We start from the raw sequence: 16,342 nt of genomic DNA, 5'->3' as shown, positions 1-16,342 counted from the left end.
GGAGGAAATGACAAGAAATGAGTCTGTCACCATCTCCAAAAAAAGATCTTTAGTTTTGCTGTAGCCTGAATTAAATTATGATGATGAATATTGTCTTCATTCAAAGATTTACTGAAAGGGCACTTATCTCGATGACGTCATCTTCCCAATGCTTCAAAAAATCTTAAACCAGTAGATGGATGCATCTTTGCACACCACTTTTATGAAATGCATGAGTTAAACTGCTTGCTTTCTCTGTTTCTCTCCTCTTTTTGTATCAAACTTTAACATTTTGCAGCCGGAGCACTGACGCAAGTGAAGAGATTCCGCATTACGTCATCGCGAAGGCCACATACAGGAGGCAAACGCTGCCTCTATTCTCCTCAGCCAGTAGGCTACGCTACCCGAAAATTTCCACAACACAAGCTTTGCAGGAGAGCGGCACAAGATCGGCCGCTTCGTGCAGTGATGCAGCAGCCCACACCAAAGAAACCCTGATCGCACCGCGGGACACGACCGGCTGTCGGATTCCTGGATGGAAAACAGTGATGTTGCATGACATGCCTCGAAACAAATTGTGGTAAGTCTTGTGCAAGTGCGCTGCTGCAGCTGCTGGAGGCTGGCAGAGCAGGCAGAGGAGCGACCTTAACCTACTTTGTCACTCTGGGTGAAATGAGTTTTCCCGATCAAGTTTCAGCGATAAAAACAGGGATGTGTGAGGATAAAAACATTAAAGAGGGGAGCCGTGTATGCATGGAGATATTCCTGAAACAATGAGACCTTTGTGTCGCGTACTCACAGGTGTCTCTGGCGTGACAGGTGATGTCTGAGCTGAGTGTGTACCATAAGGTGCTTGTTGCCTTTCTGCCCTTTTACCTTTGGCCTGTGGTGGAATTTAATGTTTTTGTTGATGTCCAGAGGGCAATGTGACCCTGTCTGTGCCCAGCAGTGCATCTCTTTTCAAGCTTGTGATTACATATGTAACTCTGTGTTGGCTATCACAGAGTCAAACAGAAAACATACTGTATCTCCATTTATTCCTGTGTGTCTTCTATTTTTCTATACTTTACACAATTTGCTTTTTTTCGTTTGTGCAAAGAACTCCAAAACAAAATCACAGCACCAGCAAATTTGTAGCTGTACTCTCATTTAACACCCAAAGTTTTGGCCTTTTTGCAGCTGAAACCATGGTGATCATCAGCAGGCGACAGAGCGCACAGGGCCCTCCAGCAGACATCACCGGCTGGTACCACAAAGGAGGAGAGAGAACTGTTTCTCTACCTACACAGCATTTACCACAACACTAACGCACATCACTGTGCTGTGCTGAGCTCTAACTGATTAACCTTAAGTCAATGGCACAGCTTTTTCATTCCTGTCAGGGGATGGGATCCGGATGCCGGTGTAGTTTATAGTCTAGTGATGTAAAAATAACTCTGGCCAATCAGTGGTAACAGCTGCGATGTACTGTACCGAGCCGGCCAAACACAGATTGCTCTGTAACTCAAGTAAGTGCTTGTGTTTGGAAATGTTGCATGACAATCTGTTCCAGCATGGAGGAGGATATAAATTAACAGCACTGTCCACAATGTTTTATTAAGCTGCTACAGAAATAGCCTCGCAATGTAAACAACTCACTAATAAGGCATTTTTGCAGCTGAATTTTTGTCCAACAGAAGTTCCCGCAGCGTTAAAAGATAGAGTGAGTCATTGCTGTGAGACCCTCGGTGAGATTTTGGCAGAACCCCTGCAATGTTAATGTTATACGATGATTTGCTCTTTTAAGGCAAGTTATTTTCTAATGCTGCCAGTATGACAGTGCCACAGAGAAAGAGTAATGTTTGCTGGGCACATGCCAGGAATGAGGTTTGGGGTCTGCAACTAGAGAGCCAGTAAAGCTGTACAAGAATGTGGAGCCTTCGCATTTGTAGTTAAAGATAGAGGCAGCACAGGCTGTATCCTAGCTGACAGTTTCTAATTTCAGATATCTTCAGTCAGCCCCGTCCATTTGGGGGCTGCTTTTGTCCCAGTGTTTCCTTGTTAGAAAGGAGTTTTTGTTGTGTACGACTGTTTCTAGAAAGAAGGACTTGGCTTGGTAATAACTCAGCTCAGGCTCAGGCAGGGGAAAGGAATACGACCATGGTGCTTTATGAGAGGTATGTTGATCATCTCACTCCCCTCGCCGTCCTACACTTGGTATTGGCTGTGCTGGTTTAATATCTGCTCTTGCAATAGATTGTATCAATCTCAGTTATTTCAGAGACTGAAGACAGACCGCAGAAGGTCACATGTCTGTCGCTCAGGATGTGTTTGTGTGCTATGTGGAGAGGATATTAATGTTAATCTATAAACTGGTGCATATTTGTACAGTTTCACATCCACTCACTAAGTAAGTGATGAATGGGCTCGCATATCCATTACTTTCAGGATGACATTGGACTACATGCTGCTGGTAGTGGCCTGACACTGCCAACATTGTTGTTATTGCCCTAAAACTGATAAAACACTGTTTGTTTTTTACAGGGTTTTCAAATGCACCACTTTCTAATATGAACTCTAAAATGATTTTGTTTCTTATGTGGATGTTCTGCTCTGTCTTGTGGTGATAGATATGCAGTTTTTTTTCTGTGGTAGCGTGCACTGCCAAGCTGTGAGCTGATTTCCTGTAATACTTGATTCTGTAATTCCAGGTTAATTTATTAGCTTAATCTTTTTCCTCTTAAACCGGATTTCAAAGATTCCTAGAGCTACGTAATTGACTGCCTATTCTGACTGGAATCAGAGGGAAAAAGTACACTGTTGCTCACTTTTTAACACTAGGTGAATTCTAATTTCCGCACCATGGGTCTCTGCAGTGTAACATTTGGGTCTGCCAATTAATGTCAGAGTAATTTGAAACACCATGCCTGAATGATCGTCTTGCAGAAAAAAATGTGTTTTCGAGCCACTCGCCCAAGAAGTGCCAGTGTGCTCTCGACTATCACCGCACCAAGAATTATCTCATAGAAGATATTGTGAAAAAACTTTTCTCTACAAACTTTGCTTGTCTGCAGTGGGAGGTGTAGTGTGTGTGTGTGTGTGTGTGTGTGTGTGTGTGTGTTGGAGTTAGGGGGGGTGATTAGTACTATGTTTTTACGAATGGAGCGGCTGGGATCTTTGCTGCCATGGCAACAAACCACATGACTAGGTGTATTAGATTGCCTCGGACAGTGTGCAGCGAGGCATGGTGTGAGCATTCTCTCTGCTGCTCTGCCCCTTTGAAAGTCTTGTCCTTGTCTTACTTAAGTTTTTCTTCTGTGCCCCCCCCACCCCACCCCCACCACCCACATTTCTGATAAGCACTGTAGTGTGCTACATTCAATTTGCAAATGTACTTTTGAAACAAAATGAAAAAGTGAGGTCACTGTGTATCTACCAGGGCCGGATTGATCTGCTGTGGGGCTTCAGGGGTAAAATGAACTGTGGCCCCCTTCTGCTCCCCCATTAGCATTTAAATATTTGTTTTGGCTAATTTAATTAAGCATGAAAATGCACAATGCAAACACAACATAGCCTGAAATAACAAAGGCCTTAAAGCGTTGCTCCAGCCAGTGCTGCTTCCTGTTTTTCGGTTCTTTCTAGCATAGCAATAGCATGTATATTAGCACTGATAGCACATACGCTATGAGGTGGTGGTTTTCTCCACCTCCTTCACCTGAAAACAATGACCCCAATAAGATGAGGGTCAGCAGGCCACATACGCTTGATCCAATGACTTGCATTTTGGGAAACACTGCTGGTTCCTCTATGGATTCTCACACTACAGAGCCAGCACTGCGTACTCGCCCCAGCTGGAGAACTGTGCTGGGAGACTGGCCAGAGGCTGAGTAGGGAGTTTGCAATGTTTCACAGTCTCTTTTTAGCTTTTTTTAGTCATGTAAGAATAAATAAACAACTCTGTTAAGTGCCAGAATCATATAAACACAAGAATAATAGCTGTCATGAAAATACCTTTGGCTATTTCAGTTGGAATCATGGATGCATTAGGAGAACTGGATACAGTATTGGAGGCGGGGCCCCCGTTCATTCCTATGGAAGTTGCTCAGTAGCGCAAAAAAGTGAATTTTCTGAGGTATGAAAGTACCCAGATCTTTTGCAGACCCAGATCTTCTTGTGGGGCACATATAGAGCAAGTGCACTCGAGACTTAGAACCGCCGAGCATGGCCGAGCATGGCCGGCAGTCAACCTCTGACATGCAGTTTAGTGCTCTGCTAACTTTAACGGGGATAAAATGATTTGTTTGTGTAGCTGCTCTGGACTTCTTTAAGTGTTATTTGACGGACTGGATCAAATCCCAATCGTGAAACAAGTCATTTCGCGGGACTTATGATGCTCAAAAAAATGTATCCACTGATGTACAGACATTCCTTTCACAATGTAAGTCTATGGGGAAATGTCTGTTTGTTTTTTGGGCCCCATAGCATCACCTGACGGACCTGGTCGTTGTAATCCCACTATTGGCCATTATGTAAAATTAGCTTCAAAACCCAGCACTGTTCCTCTGGGCTCAAATTAGCTATTGTTCGTCAGCTCAGGGGGTGTACTACTAGCTCACTGAACGAGAATGTCGCTTAGCAACGGCTCTCAACTAGTTCTTTGGCTCAGTAGGGGTTTGTGCTCATGATGATAACCAGCTAGCTCACGTTGATGGTTATTGGTTTGCTGCTCAGATGCAAGGAGGATGACATATGACCTACAGATTGTACTATAGTCATATGTCCATTTTAACAACTACCTTCTTTTTTAAATTTGAGCATAAAATTATTTGTTAAAAAAAAAAAAAAAAAAATTGGCGAACTCTGTGGCTGATCAACATTGTTAGCAAATGACTCAGAAAAATCTGATCACCATCACAAAGATGTCAAAATACGCTTGAGTGGAGCTTTAATATTTCAAGCTAGATTTGAACTGAGGGCCCCTGTATGAGGGCCTCAAGATTAGATAATTATGCAGGTGTTGCCCTAAGGCCCTTATCATTTCAGTTAATATTTAAAAACAGATGTGCAATTTATCAAATAACCACAAACTAATTTGCTAAAACAACAGTTTGCTAACCCTGTGATTATCCAATCACAGCTATCCACATGCTGAAGTGCAGCATTCGAATTTAAGGACTTCACTAGGACAAAAAGACAAAGTGTTTGAGATGATTCTGGGTCAGTAGAGAAAATTGTAATTACAAATGACATTGTTACGTTTATAAAATATAAATTTATTTCTAAATATTTTAGGGTGGCACAGTGGTGCTGTAGTTAGCATTGTCGCCTCACAAAAAGAGGGTTCCTGGTTCAAACCTAGAGTGGGTGGTTTGATCCGTGGGGTGGGGGAGCCCTTCTGTGTGGATGTTCTCCCTGTGTCAGCGTGGGTTTTCTCTGGGTACTCCAGCTTCCTCCCACAGTCCAAAGACATGCAGGCTGAGTTAAATGGTGACTCTAAATTGTCCGTAGGTGTGAATGTGAGTGTGGATGGTTGTCTATGTCTATGTGTCAGCCCTGTGATAGTCTGGCGACCTGTCTAGGGTACCCGCCTATAAAATTTTAATTGTTAGGTGTTCAAATTTGGAAAATGTGAAGTGGCATCATTTCTTGTTTTCCTCCTTATGTAACAGTGCGTTTTTATTTCCTGCAAGGGGGCGCAGCCTCAGCGATTTGCACTTCCCATGCCAGCTGGTCTGTATGTGCTGAGCGAGAACAGGGAGCTTGACAGGCATAGTAACAGTAACTAAGGGGTGGGGCTTAGTTACCAGTGAACCTGGAGCCTTTGGGCCCTTTGAGGGTCTGAAACTTAGCCTGGTTGGTTTCTTGCCTTGGTAATTGCTATTAGAACATTATGTAACAGTTAATGACATTTTAATGTAACTGGGAGTTTTTAAATGTCCACAATGGTAACCAGGTGGTGAGTGTTTTAAAGACTCATTATACAATGTGGTATTTCAAATGCTCTGTGAAGCTTTTGAAAATACAGCTCAGTTTAGCAGATAATGTCAACAGAATAAAGCTGAAAGCAATAGGAAGAGCATATTTGGTGATTGAACAACGCCTTCATTGGAACTGTTTCTCTGTACACAGGCTCTGACTTTACTTTCTCTCCTCTTGATCAGAATGATTGAAGACTTCAGGCGGAGTGGTGACAACATGGCAGATAGAAGGCAACTGTTTGTCGAGATGAGTAAGTACTCAGGGCCACAGCTCAGCGTGATCTATGCCGGACTGTTTTACTCAGTGACCATAAAAACAGCAAATTCTTCTCTGTAACTTTCTTGTAAAGCAAATATCATGAAGATCAAGTGTCTCCAACCTTGTCAACCTCATTGATTTTAAACACTGACGGACACACATCCAGTATGACCTCATGCTCTCTCACTATTTACAAAGTGAGGCACACTTCTATGGAGACCCAAAGTGTTCTGCATTACATGAGACGTTATAAAGTGAGAAATCATAATGATAAATGCAGACAAATGAGACTGTCCTCCCCTAAAAAAACACCTCATAGGTAATTTGTTAAGCAGCTTATTACCACCCATATTTATGTTTATTGTTAGACTGCAACTTCTCGTGGCTGTAGTAATCAGAGCAAAAGACGGTGTGTAAAGAACAACACTTGTATGCATAAACAGGAGGTCAGGGCTGATGGATGGGTCAAACAGTCACAGGACTTTCACCCAGGAAACTGCTGTTTGTGTCCCTTGTAAAACCAGAAGCCACATTAGCTTACATGATGTATGTAACATATGTCACATACTTAACTTAAACAATGTACATCAGGTTTCCCACAGAATTAGAATCCATGGGTTTTGGTAGTTGATGACCCAGCATTGACGGTTAAGTTTCGCTTTCACAACATCAAGCATTCTGCTGCTCCATCTGTGCCCAGTGTACACACTGTGCACAGAGAGTGTGGTGCAATGAAAAACCGAGCAATGTTTATATTTAAATAGCACTCCGAATGAATGGTCCAGCCACAAATAAATGAACGTGTGGGAAACCCTGTTCATTACGTACGTCATGTACGTAACAAACGTACTTATTTTAACCCCAAACCATGATCTTGTCGTAAACCTAACCAGATAGTTTTGATGCCTCAACTTAAAGACCACCCTTTTACAATGTTACAACTCGTGTTAAAAGCTGCAATCGTTAATGGTCATTTATGTCATTTTTTTGTTGACCTCCTGCCACCATTAAGGCCACTTATTTAGGAAATGCTCCTGTGGGTTGTAGTAGAGATTATTTTATTTTATTTTGTTTTTTTAATTTAATTTTATTTTATTTTACTTTATTTATTCATCATAATTTGTGAAATTCTAGTTTTTTTTAAGTGGCATTAAAAAGTAAAAATAAACAATATGAAGTTTTAATTATGGTAATATATATCGTCTGTATTTATTTATATAATTACTTATTTCATTAAGTCATTTATTTATTTGATATTGAACTCTTTGGGCCTCCATACACTCTCCTTCCAGAGCTCCATGTTATCTATGAACTAACACTGACATTTCCGATGTTATTTAATGATGACTAATTCTTCCTCAGGGGCTCAAGACTTGGACTCCATACGATTATCGACATACAGAACAGCCTGCAAACTCAGATTTGTGCAGAAGAAATGCAATTGTGAGTATGATGCAGTGCACTTTAACTGCATCAGTGTGCTCAATCCTTTCCATCAAAGTGTTTACATTCAGTTTTCCTGTTTCCAGTGCATTTGGTTGATATTTGGAACGTCATCGAGGCTTTCCGAGAGAACGGCATCAACACCATGGACCTCAACGCTGAGCTCTCTGTGGCTCGTCTAGAAGTGGTACTGTCCACCATTTTTTACCAGCTGAACAAGCGCATGCCCACCACCCACCAGATCAATGTGGAACAGTCCATCAGCCTGCTGCTCAACTTCCTGCTGGCTTCCTATGACCCGTGAGTAACACGTCACGTGACATGTCGGCGGCTGGCTGTGTACTCTCTCGTCTGAGGTTTTGACGTGGGCTAATGTAGTGTGAAATGTGACTCTGAAGTGTCTGCCAGAGTGGAGTGAAAATACAGACTATTTGCTTTCATAATGTCACAACATGCTTGTGTACAGTAGAGTATATCTTTAGAGATTCTAAGAGTCAAGCTAAACTTTTTTTTAAGACAGTGCTCACTGTAGTACAAGTTTGTCTTTAAAGGGGACCTATTATGCTCAGTTTCAGGTTCATACATGTATTTTGGATTTCTACAAGAACATGTTAACATGCTTTAATGTTTTAAAATACACTTTATTTTCCGACTGTGCTTTAGCGCCTGTCTCTTTAAACCCTCTCCTGAAAAAGCCCTGTCTGCTGTGATTGATCAGCATTTCCACATCTTCCGTATTTTGGCATCTCTGCACCATAACTGCAGCAGGAGATTGACTGTAATAGAGAATAGCGGCACATTTTACCATGAAAAATCACCAATAAAAGCTTCTCAATACAAACTGGATATGCTCCAACAGGAATATGATCCGAAATCAGGGAGAAATTCACAACATTGGCAACCAAGATTACATGTTTCCCTGATGTTAGCATGTAGCTACATGTACGTAAGCAGTATACTTGCAGTCGAGAAATGATGTAACAGAGAATAGCAGCACTTTTTACTTTGAAAAATCAACAATAAAAGTGTCTTATACAACTGGACATGTTCCAGCTGAAATATGATCTGAAATCAAGGAGAAATTCACAACATCAGCAACCAAGATCACATGTTTCCCTGATGTTAGCATGTAGCTACATGTACGTTAGCAGTGTACTTGCAGGAGAATAGCGGCACTTTCTACCATGAAAAATCACCAGTGAAAATGTCTAAACATAACTGGACATGTACCAGCAGGAATATGATCTGAAACCAGGAAAAAATTAACAACATCAGCAACCAAGATTGCATGTTTCCCTGAGGTTAGCATGTAGCTACATTGACATTAGCAGTGTACTAGCAGCCTAGGAATGACTGTAGGAGAGTATAGCAGCATTTTCTGACAAAAAAAGCTTTTAAACACAACCAGACATGTTCCAGCACAAATGTGATCAAAATGTAGGTGACATTTACAACATCAGGAACCAAGATTACATGTTTCCCTGATGTTAGCATGTAGCTACATGTAGCAGTATAGGCTACATAATGGAAACACTTGGGCTGTATCCGAAATCATTCACTACCCCTGCTCACTATTTAGGGAGTTCTATTTAGAGGATGATATAGTGAACTTATCTGCAACATTAAAAAGCATAGGCCTACATACAGAACATGTCATATCAACGTGGGCTGATGAACCATCTGTAACAAATACTAACATATTTGTGATAAAAACATGAAATTATACGGAGCGTAATTTACAAAGTACTTTGTGGCTGTTTGTGTTATGTTGTGATGCACTGCTCTGCTCACATTAGACATATTAATAACACTGGCAGACAGACAAGCGGAGAAAGAGCAGCGTTATTGCAACCTGTAATGTTCTGTTTAACCTTTGTTGTGTTGAAGTTTGTTTTACCAGTCAGTCATGTAATAACTTGTGAGTTTAGTGTATAACGTTACATGTAACATTCCGCCATTATGGCACAAATCAGAGCTAGTAGCGACTTAGCTTGCTAACATGAGCTAGCATTAGTAGCCCTACTCTGTACAGTAACTGTTGCGCACCAAAGAAGATCACTCGCCAACTTCTTTTTATGTGTTCAGGGACCGACTATACATTAAATTGACATTTAATTACATGGTAAAGAAACTAAAACAAACTTCAACATATCATTATAGGTTAAACATGTACAGCAAGTTGTAACTGAGTTAGACGCTGTCTGTCCCACACAGTCTGTCGGCGTTCCTTCGGCGCGTTGCATGATGGGATATATTGCTTGGTTCGTGACCATTGGTTGTACACTAATTTTCACGATGCCTTGTGGGGTACTTTGAGTCCACTATATAGGCTATAATAAAACCCACTATACATTTGGACAGCGCTTTAAAATGGTGAATTCTCTGTATAGTGAGTAGTGAGTGATATCGGACACAGCCTTGCGGTAGCATGCCTGGAACAGATGACCATATAAAAAAATCTGTCATGAGCTGACGTCTTAGGGCCGTTTCATAGTCGACGCAAAGGCACGCAGATGCGAATGCATTGGGACGCATCGAGACGCATTGGCCGCCATGATGCGTGCTTGTGTCTCAAAACGTGTTGTCCATGTTTTTTGATATGCGATGCAGCAACGCGTGGAATACCATGGGTTGCCAGCGGGGGTGATAATGCAAGCGACATACTTGAAATTAACCACTTTTTGTTATTCATAGAAGAAGCAGGTATGAAATATGGCGGGCGAGGAGGAAAAACTTTGTGATGTCATACGGGCACCCCCCCATTCATATGACAGTTCTAGTGCCCTGCACTCTAATAAAATAGCAGTACTAGCTAGCTACAGCAGTACTAGCTAGCCGGAATGTACCGGTGATTCTGCTACCCCCTATTGCGCGAGCGATGTATTACATTTCAATTGTCGCCCGCGTCGCTTGCGTTCAGTGTGTCTATGAAAGGAAGTGCGTTGCTTGTGTCGCTTGCTCGCGTTTCGTGCGGCGACTATGAAACGGCCATCAGTTTAGCCAGTGTAGAAATAAGCAGTTGGAAACAGAGTACTCGGACGTTTGTGATCAAATATATTACTTTAACATAGGTATACCTCATAATTTGAAATTTTGGCTATATTTATTATGAACATCCTTTATTGTAACATTATATATAACATACACAATATGTCCCCTTTAAAGGCCTTTTGGAAAAATTATTAAATTCATAGGATGTTAGGCACTGACAGCTTCTTTTAATATAATCTATTACCACAATGAAATTTTGTAATTGTTCCTTTTTAGGGAGGGCCATGGCAAGATATCTGTCTTTGTTGTGAAGATGGCCCTAGCAACCATCTGTGGAGGAAAAATCCTGGATAAATTAAGATGTAAGCAACACAACAAATCCTTATTTTACTTTTAATTGTGAAGAATGAAATTAAAATCACCCTTTTTACCTGTAATAAATCAGCTAATTTTATTCATGCAGTTATTAGTCTAAGTAATGCACTGCTTTGGAATTTCTAATACAAACTTATTAGTCTGTCTTCTACATCTCTGTCTGCTTAGCCTATTGTTCCTAAAGGAAGAAGCGGTACTGGCCGAGCTCTTCATGGCTGGAAGAAGTCATTATTCATTATCTGAAGGATAGGGTTTATTACATAATCTACAAAATCCGTGGGAGCAGTCGCAATGGCTCGTGAAGGGAAATAAAGGAGGGTTATGTTGCTGGTGTATTATAACAATTGATATGAATAACCGCTTTACTTTGTACAAATAAGTGGGATAATTGTATTGTGTAATGCTGTAATTAGCCGACTGTGGTGGCAGCTGACAATTAGTTTGATTCATTTGTGTGATGTCTCCCTGCGTTGTTTCCAGATATTTTTTCACAGATATCAGATTCTGCTGGCATAATGGTGCACTCACAGTTTGACCAGTTTCTGAGGGAGGTTCTTAAATTACCCATGGCGGTTTTTGAGGGACCTTCTTTTGGTTACACTGAACAAGCTGCAAGAACGTGCTTTACACAGCAGGTGAGGGTTCATTAACCACAGAGTGTTCCTGTGATTGTTTTAGCATTGGCGTTCCTGTTGAATCATCTCACTTTCCTCTGCGCCCCACGTCAACAGAAAAAGGTCTCCCTCAATACATTCCTCGATACGTTGATGTCAGACCCGCCCCCTCAGTGTCTGGTGTGGTTACCTCTCATGCATCGGCTCGCCAACGTGGAGAACGGTAAGACACCATGCAGAATATTTATAACTATGGAAAGCTAGCGGGCCGGGAGGATGTAAAGTTCAGCTTTGCATCATAATCTTGAGTCACCGCACACACACAGTCGAGCAGACACACACCTCCAGTGAAAATGACCCATAGGGACCTTACACCCTGTGCATGAGTGTGTGTGTTTGTACGTATTTGTGATGCACTCATCGTCACAAGCCTCCTCCATGTGAGCAGGAGAAACAGTCACATGCGTGCACAGATAAAGGTGGTGTCAGACTGATTTCTGCGTATTTGGTTAAAATGAAATGAGCATTAAAACAGACTCAACAGCACATCTGTGCTTAAATTAATGGAAATGAATCCTCTGCTCTTTGCATTGTGCCAGATATCTGGGTTTACAATCACATCTGTTTGTGCGCATGTGTTTGTCCATCTGTGTGTCTGACCCCTCCTCCCCTCCCTGCAGTCTTTCACCCGGTCGAGTGCTCCTACTGCCATACTGAGAGTATGATGGGCTTCCGCTACCGCTGCCAGCAATGTCATAATTACCAGCTCTGTCAGGACTGCTTCTGGAGGGGGCATGCCAGCGGTTCCCATAGCAACCAGCACCAAATGAAGGAGTATACGTCATGGGTAAGGGAAGGAGAAGGGGAGGAGGAGAGGGGCGGGCTAAGGGAGGTGTGTCCGCACTGGACCAGTCACTGTGGCTGTTTTTCGTTCTGCTTCACGACGATGTAAGGATGCTGAATGTTTAATGCAGGTGACAGCATTGCCGCAGCGATGCCATGTGTTTAGAAAGGAAATTAGTGTCCTCTGAATTTGCTCTTGTTTACCCCTAGAAATCCCCTGCTAAGAAGTTATCCCATGCCCTCAGTAAGTCGCTGAGCTGTGCATCCAGCAGAGAGCCTCTTCACCCCATGTTTCCTGAAATGCCAGACAAACCTCTCAACCTAGCTCACATTGTGTAAGTGCATCTGCTTTCTTTTCTCTCTGGCTTCTATCGCAGATTTTAAAAGGTTTGATTTCATCCCTCAGCTGATAATTATCTTGTAGCTGCCTCGAAGTCTGAAGTGATTCCAGTCAATCTCTTGGGTCAACTGATCAATGGGGCTTAATTATAGCCCTGGGAATGATTGTGATCTGCAACACTGCTGCTACCTTTTCCTTGACTTGACTGATGCTTCGTGTTGTGGTATAAATAATGAAACAACAGCCTACACAAGCACAGACTGTAATGCTGCTTATAAAGGGCAGGTATAGATATATACAATAATGCTATATCTGGTGCAAACATCAGTCCCTACCATGTTTATCTGTGTTTATTCTTTAAGTTCCTCTCTTTATATTTATAGTGTGTTATAACCCTTAAAGGGACAGTTCACCCCAAAATTAAAAATACATATTTTTCCTCTTACATGTAGTGCTGTTTATCAGTCTTTGAGTCCTTGAGATATCGGCTGTAGAGATGTTTGCCCCCTCTCTAATATAACAGAAGTAAATGCCGCCCAAAAAAAAACATAAATTTGAAAAACTCAACAGCTTTGTCTCTTTCCAGAAATCATGACCTGGTTACTCAAAATAATGCGCAGACCTTGTTAAGAGCAGTTTCATGTAGGAACTATTTTCTTTCTTCCAAACTACACCCCCAACTGTATCACCACGCAGAAGGAAGCGTGCATCTGCTCATAGATGAGAGGCTCTTGCTCGTGACAGAGCAAGATATAAAGCTAACTTTACAGCTCAGCCAAGGAGGACGCCATTAATGTTGTTGAGTGAAGGCAGACATCTCTACAGCCGATATCTCCAACGCTCAGCAACTCACACAAAAACAGTCTAGATTGATAAATAGGCTACAAATAAGAGAAATAATAATGTATTTTTGATTTTGTTGGTCGATTTAAATTCAATTCAGTAAGCTTCATTGGCATGACAGTTCCTAAGTGTTGCCAAAGCACAATGACAATTTAAGACATGGAAAATTCACAAACAGTGTATTAAAGCAGCACTTACCTTTCTGGAAATTTTACGCTTTTCTTTGTTTAGGTTAAAATGCTATTAATAAGCTGATGGCACACTAAAATGTAAGTGAATTCCACCAGAGATAAAACTCATAATTATACCATTCTCATATGGTTCTAAGAAAACTCCGACCAATCATTGCATTCGGACCAAATGCAATGATTGGCTGAGCGTCCTGTATGTCTCCCCCACCTGGAGACCTCCGACTGATGTAGGCGCTCACGTAACATTAAAAAAAACTCATCAGTCATCACTGACCACGGATAAGTTTCAAAACTCTGGGGTTGCGTTTGACTGTGCAGGACAGGTAACGTTATGTTTAGTTTGTTTCTAATATAACATATAATGTTAAATGTGACAACACAGCATCCAGTTGCTAATGGCTAACGTTAGCCTCCTGTAGCGTAGCCTCTGAAACATTAACGTTATCTTCCTTGTGCGTTTCCACTTATTAGTAACGTTAACGCTACTATCTAACGCTAGCACTGTAACCTTATTCTAAAACTCATCAGTCATCACTGACTCCGGTTGAGTTTTAAACTCCGGGGTTGCATTTGACTGTCTTGGTTGTAACGTTAACCCATGTTACACTCGCTTCCTCTTCCGTGTATCTAACGTTACCTTGCCAACGCCCACGTCTATAATAGACGTAATGAGCACGTAATGGAGGAGGGGGAGTAGGCCTTTGGAGGGAGGTGGAGTTGCAGGAGGAGGGGGATGGGACTTAGGAGGGAGGCGGGAGTTGTGGATGTTCAAATTTTTTCTAAGTGCTGTGTGAAATGCAAGAAAGGTAAGAGTAGCTTTAATACAAAATCATAGACATACATTTCAAAGAAAAAAACCTCATTAAATGACGGAGTAAATAAAAAGGCAGAGTGTGATCTGTGATGAAATTAACTATATGTTGGTTGTCTCTTAGGCTGTGACATGCACTGACATATCTTGCTGCGTCTATGGAGCTGACACTATTTTCTCCAAGTAGATATTGCAAGAGTGTTTCAAAATCTTGGAGTGAACTGTCTCTTTAAGCAGCCAAAAGGATTCATATTTGTGCTGCCAGTTTTGTAGAATTAAATGTCTGCTTTGGAGCCTGAGGGGAGTTTTGAAGCCAACACCAATATTAGTATTTGAGAATTAAAAAATCTGATAATGATACAAATCAGTTGATGTAGTTTTTTTTTTTCACATAAACACATGAACGTTTTTTGATTGAGGATCCCTTAAATCTGACTGGAATTCTACATTTAGTGTATTCTTTGCACTCCTGGGCTGATTGTAATAAATTATCTCCATTCCTTTCCTTCGATACTTTCCTCAGAGACACGTGGTGAGTTTGCTTTGATTATTTTACACATCCCAAAATGTGTCTTTGTGCATTTTTGTGACCGTAGATTTAAATCCTTTGTGCTAATTCTATATAGCAATGTCAAGTCCCACCCACCCTAGCCTACTGACAATCACTGTTGTCCATTCCCTTTTAAACACTTGCTGTGTTTGTGGATTCACGGATTCATTACATCATTCATTGCATGTATTCAATATTTCACAAATCCTATAACTAATCATTTGGACTTTGTTGCCACATCTAGGCCTGTCACAATAATTACGTTATTGAGTTGTCGTATGATTTATGGACGTCAGTTTGATCATTTTGCTGCCCTCAGTATTGCCTGTTGTGTTTACATGCGTGTTTGCGAGTACATGATGCCAGAATAAACATCAGGGTTTTCCCGAACATTACAAGAGTTGGGGGCAAAGATTCTCCCTTGTTTATCACTAAACATTTGTTTCTTGTTTAGGCCGCCGAGACCAGTTAACATCGCCAATGACTACTCACTCTCCCACTCCATGCCTACATCAGGGAACCCTTACTCCACCAAAAAGTGAGTACAGCCCTAACAATGGATGTCCTGGATTTTACCGCAGATCTTTTCAGTTTGCCACACTCCCTAAAGGCCCCATCCCCTGTAGACTCCGTGACCCACACTGTCTTTATTTTCTCGCCTTTATTTTCCAAAGTGTGTGTGTGTTCGTGTGTGAGCATTTGTGTCTTCCTCTTTCTTCCTTGTGGTTCCCTGTGCTGAATGTAAATGGCTTGCCTTACAGCAAGAATAATGATGTTGAGCAAAGAAAGCCCCTGACTGAGGCTGCTCCACATCTGTTGAAAGGGAGAGGGTAAGTGACACAGGTGTGCATATGGGAATGTCTTTGTAGCTCAGATGCATGCGTGAACTAATACAGATAATAATCATAAGGCATAAACTAGAGTGCTTATCCTCCGAAGGAACTAGTGTTCTCATAGAGGGGTTGATATTGTTGCACTCCAGGGGCTATTTCAAAGACGCTGGAAGAAGCATGCATCATAAAGATCACCTGCAATTAGTTTGGAGTGTCTGTTACAATCTTTTCATTCACACAGAAATGGGAAATACTAACTGCCAGTTTCAGATATAATTCGCTTTGATTGTAACCCTCAATCTTCTCTATGTTG

General features: G+C 41.5%; 1 protein-coding gene across 8 annotated transcripts in view; it reads left to right on the top strand.

Moving 5' to 3' along the window:
- Positions 1-342: 342 nt before the first annotated feature.
- The window catches only part of dtna (dystrobrevin, alpha), a 37,650-nt gene continuing 21,650 nt past the window's right edge, over positions 343-16,342 (top strand). For 2 of the 8 annotated variants that reach the window (XM_050033458.1, XM_050033454.1), the window contains exons 1-11: positions 1,975-2,135; positions 6,120-6,187; positions 7,558-7,638; positions 7,725-7,938; positions 10,906-10,991; positions 11,485-11,639; positions 11,736-11,841; positions 12,299-12,465; positions 12,672-12,796; positions 15,651-15,734; positions 15,958-16,026. In XM_050033458.1, coding sequence (XP_049889415.1) covers positions 2,119-2,135; positions 6,120-6,187; positions 7,558-7,638; positions 7,725-7,938; positions 10,906-10,991; positions 11,485-11,639; positions 11,736-11,841; positions 12,299-12,465; positions 12,672-12,796; positions 15,651-15,734; positions 15,958-16,026 — 1,172 coding nt within the window. In that variant the 5' untranslated portion in view covers positions 1,975-2,118. Of the gene's footprint in view, positions 560-1,974; positions 2,136-6,087; positions 6,188-7,557; positions 7,639-7,724; positions 7,939-10,905; positions 10,992-11,484; positions 11,640-11,735; positions 11,842-12,298; positions 12,466-12,671; positions 12,797-15,650; positions 15,735-15,957; positions 16,027-16,342 lie in introns of those variants that run through there. The other 6 variants (XM_050033460.1, XM_050033459.1, XM_050033455.1 and 3 more) reach the window with 5 other exon arrangements.

This window comes from Epinephelus moara, chromosome 21 (assembly GCF_006386435.1).
Source record: "Epinephelus moara isolate mb chromosome 21, YSFRI_EMoa_1.0, whole genome shotgun sequence".
Classification (NCBI taxonomy): domain Eukaryota; kingdom Metazoa; phylum Chordata; class Actinopteri; order Perciformes; family Serranidae; genus Epinephelus; species Epinephelus moara.
This window is presented reverse-complemented; position numbering and strand designations above follow the sequence as displayed.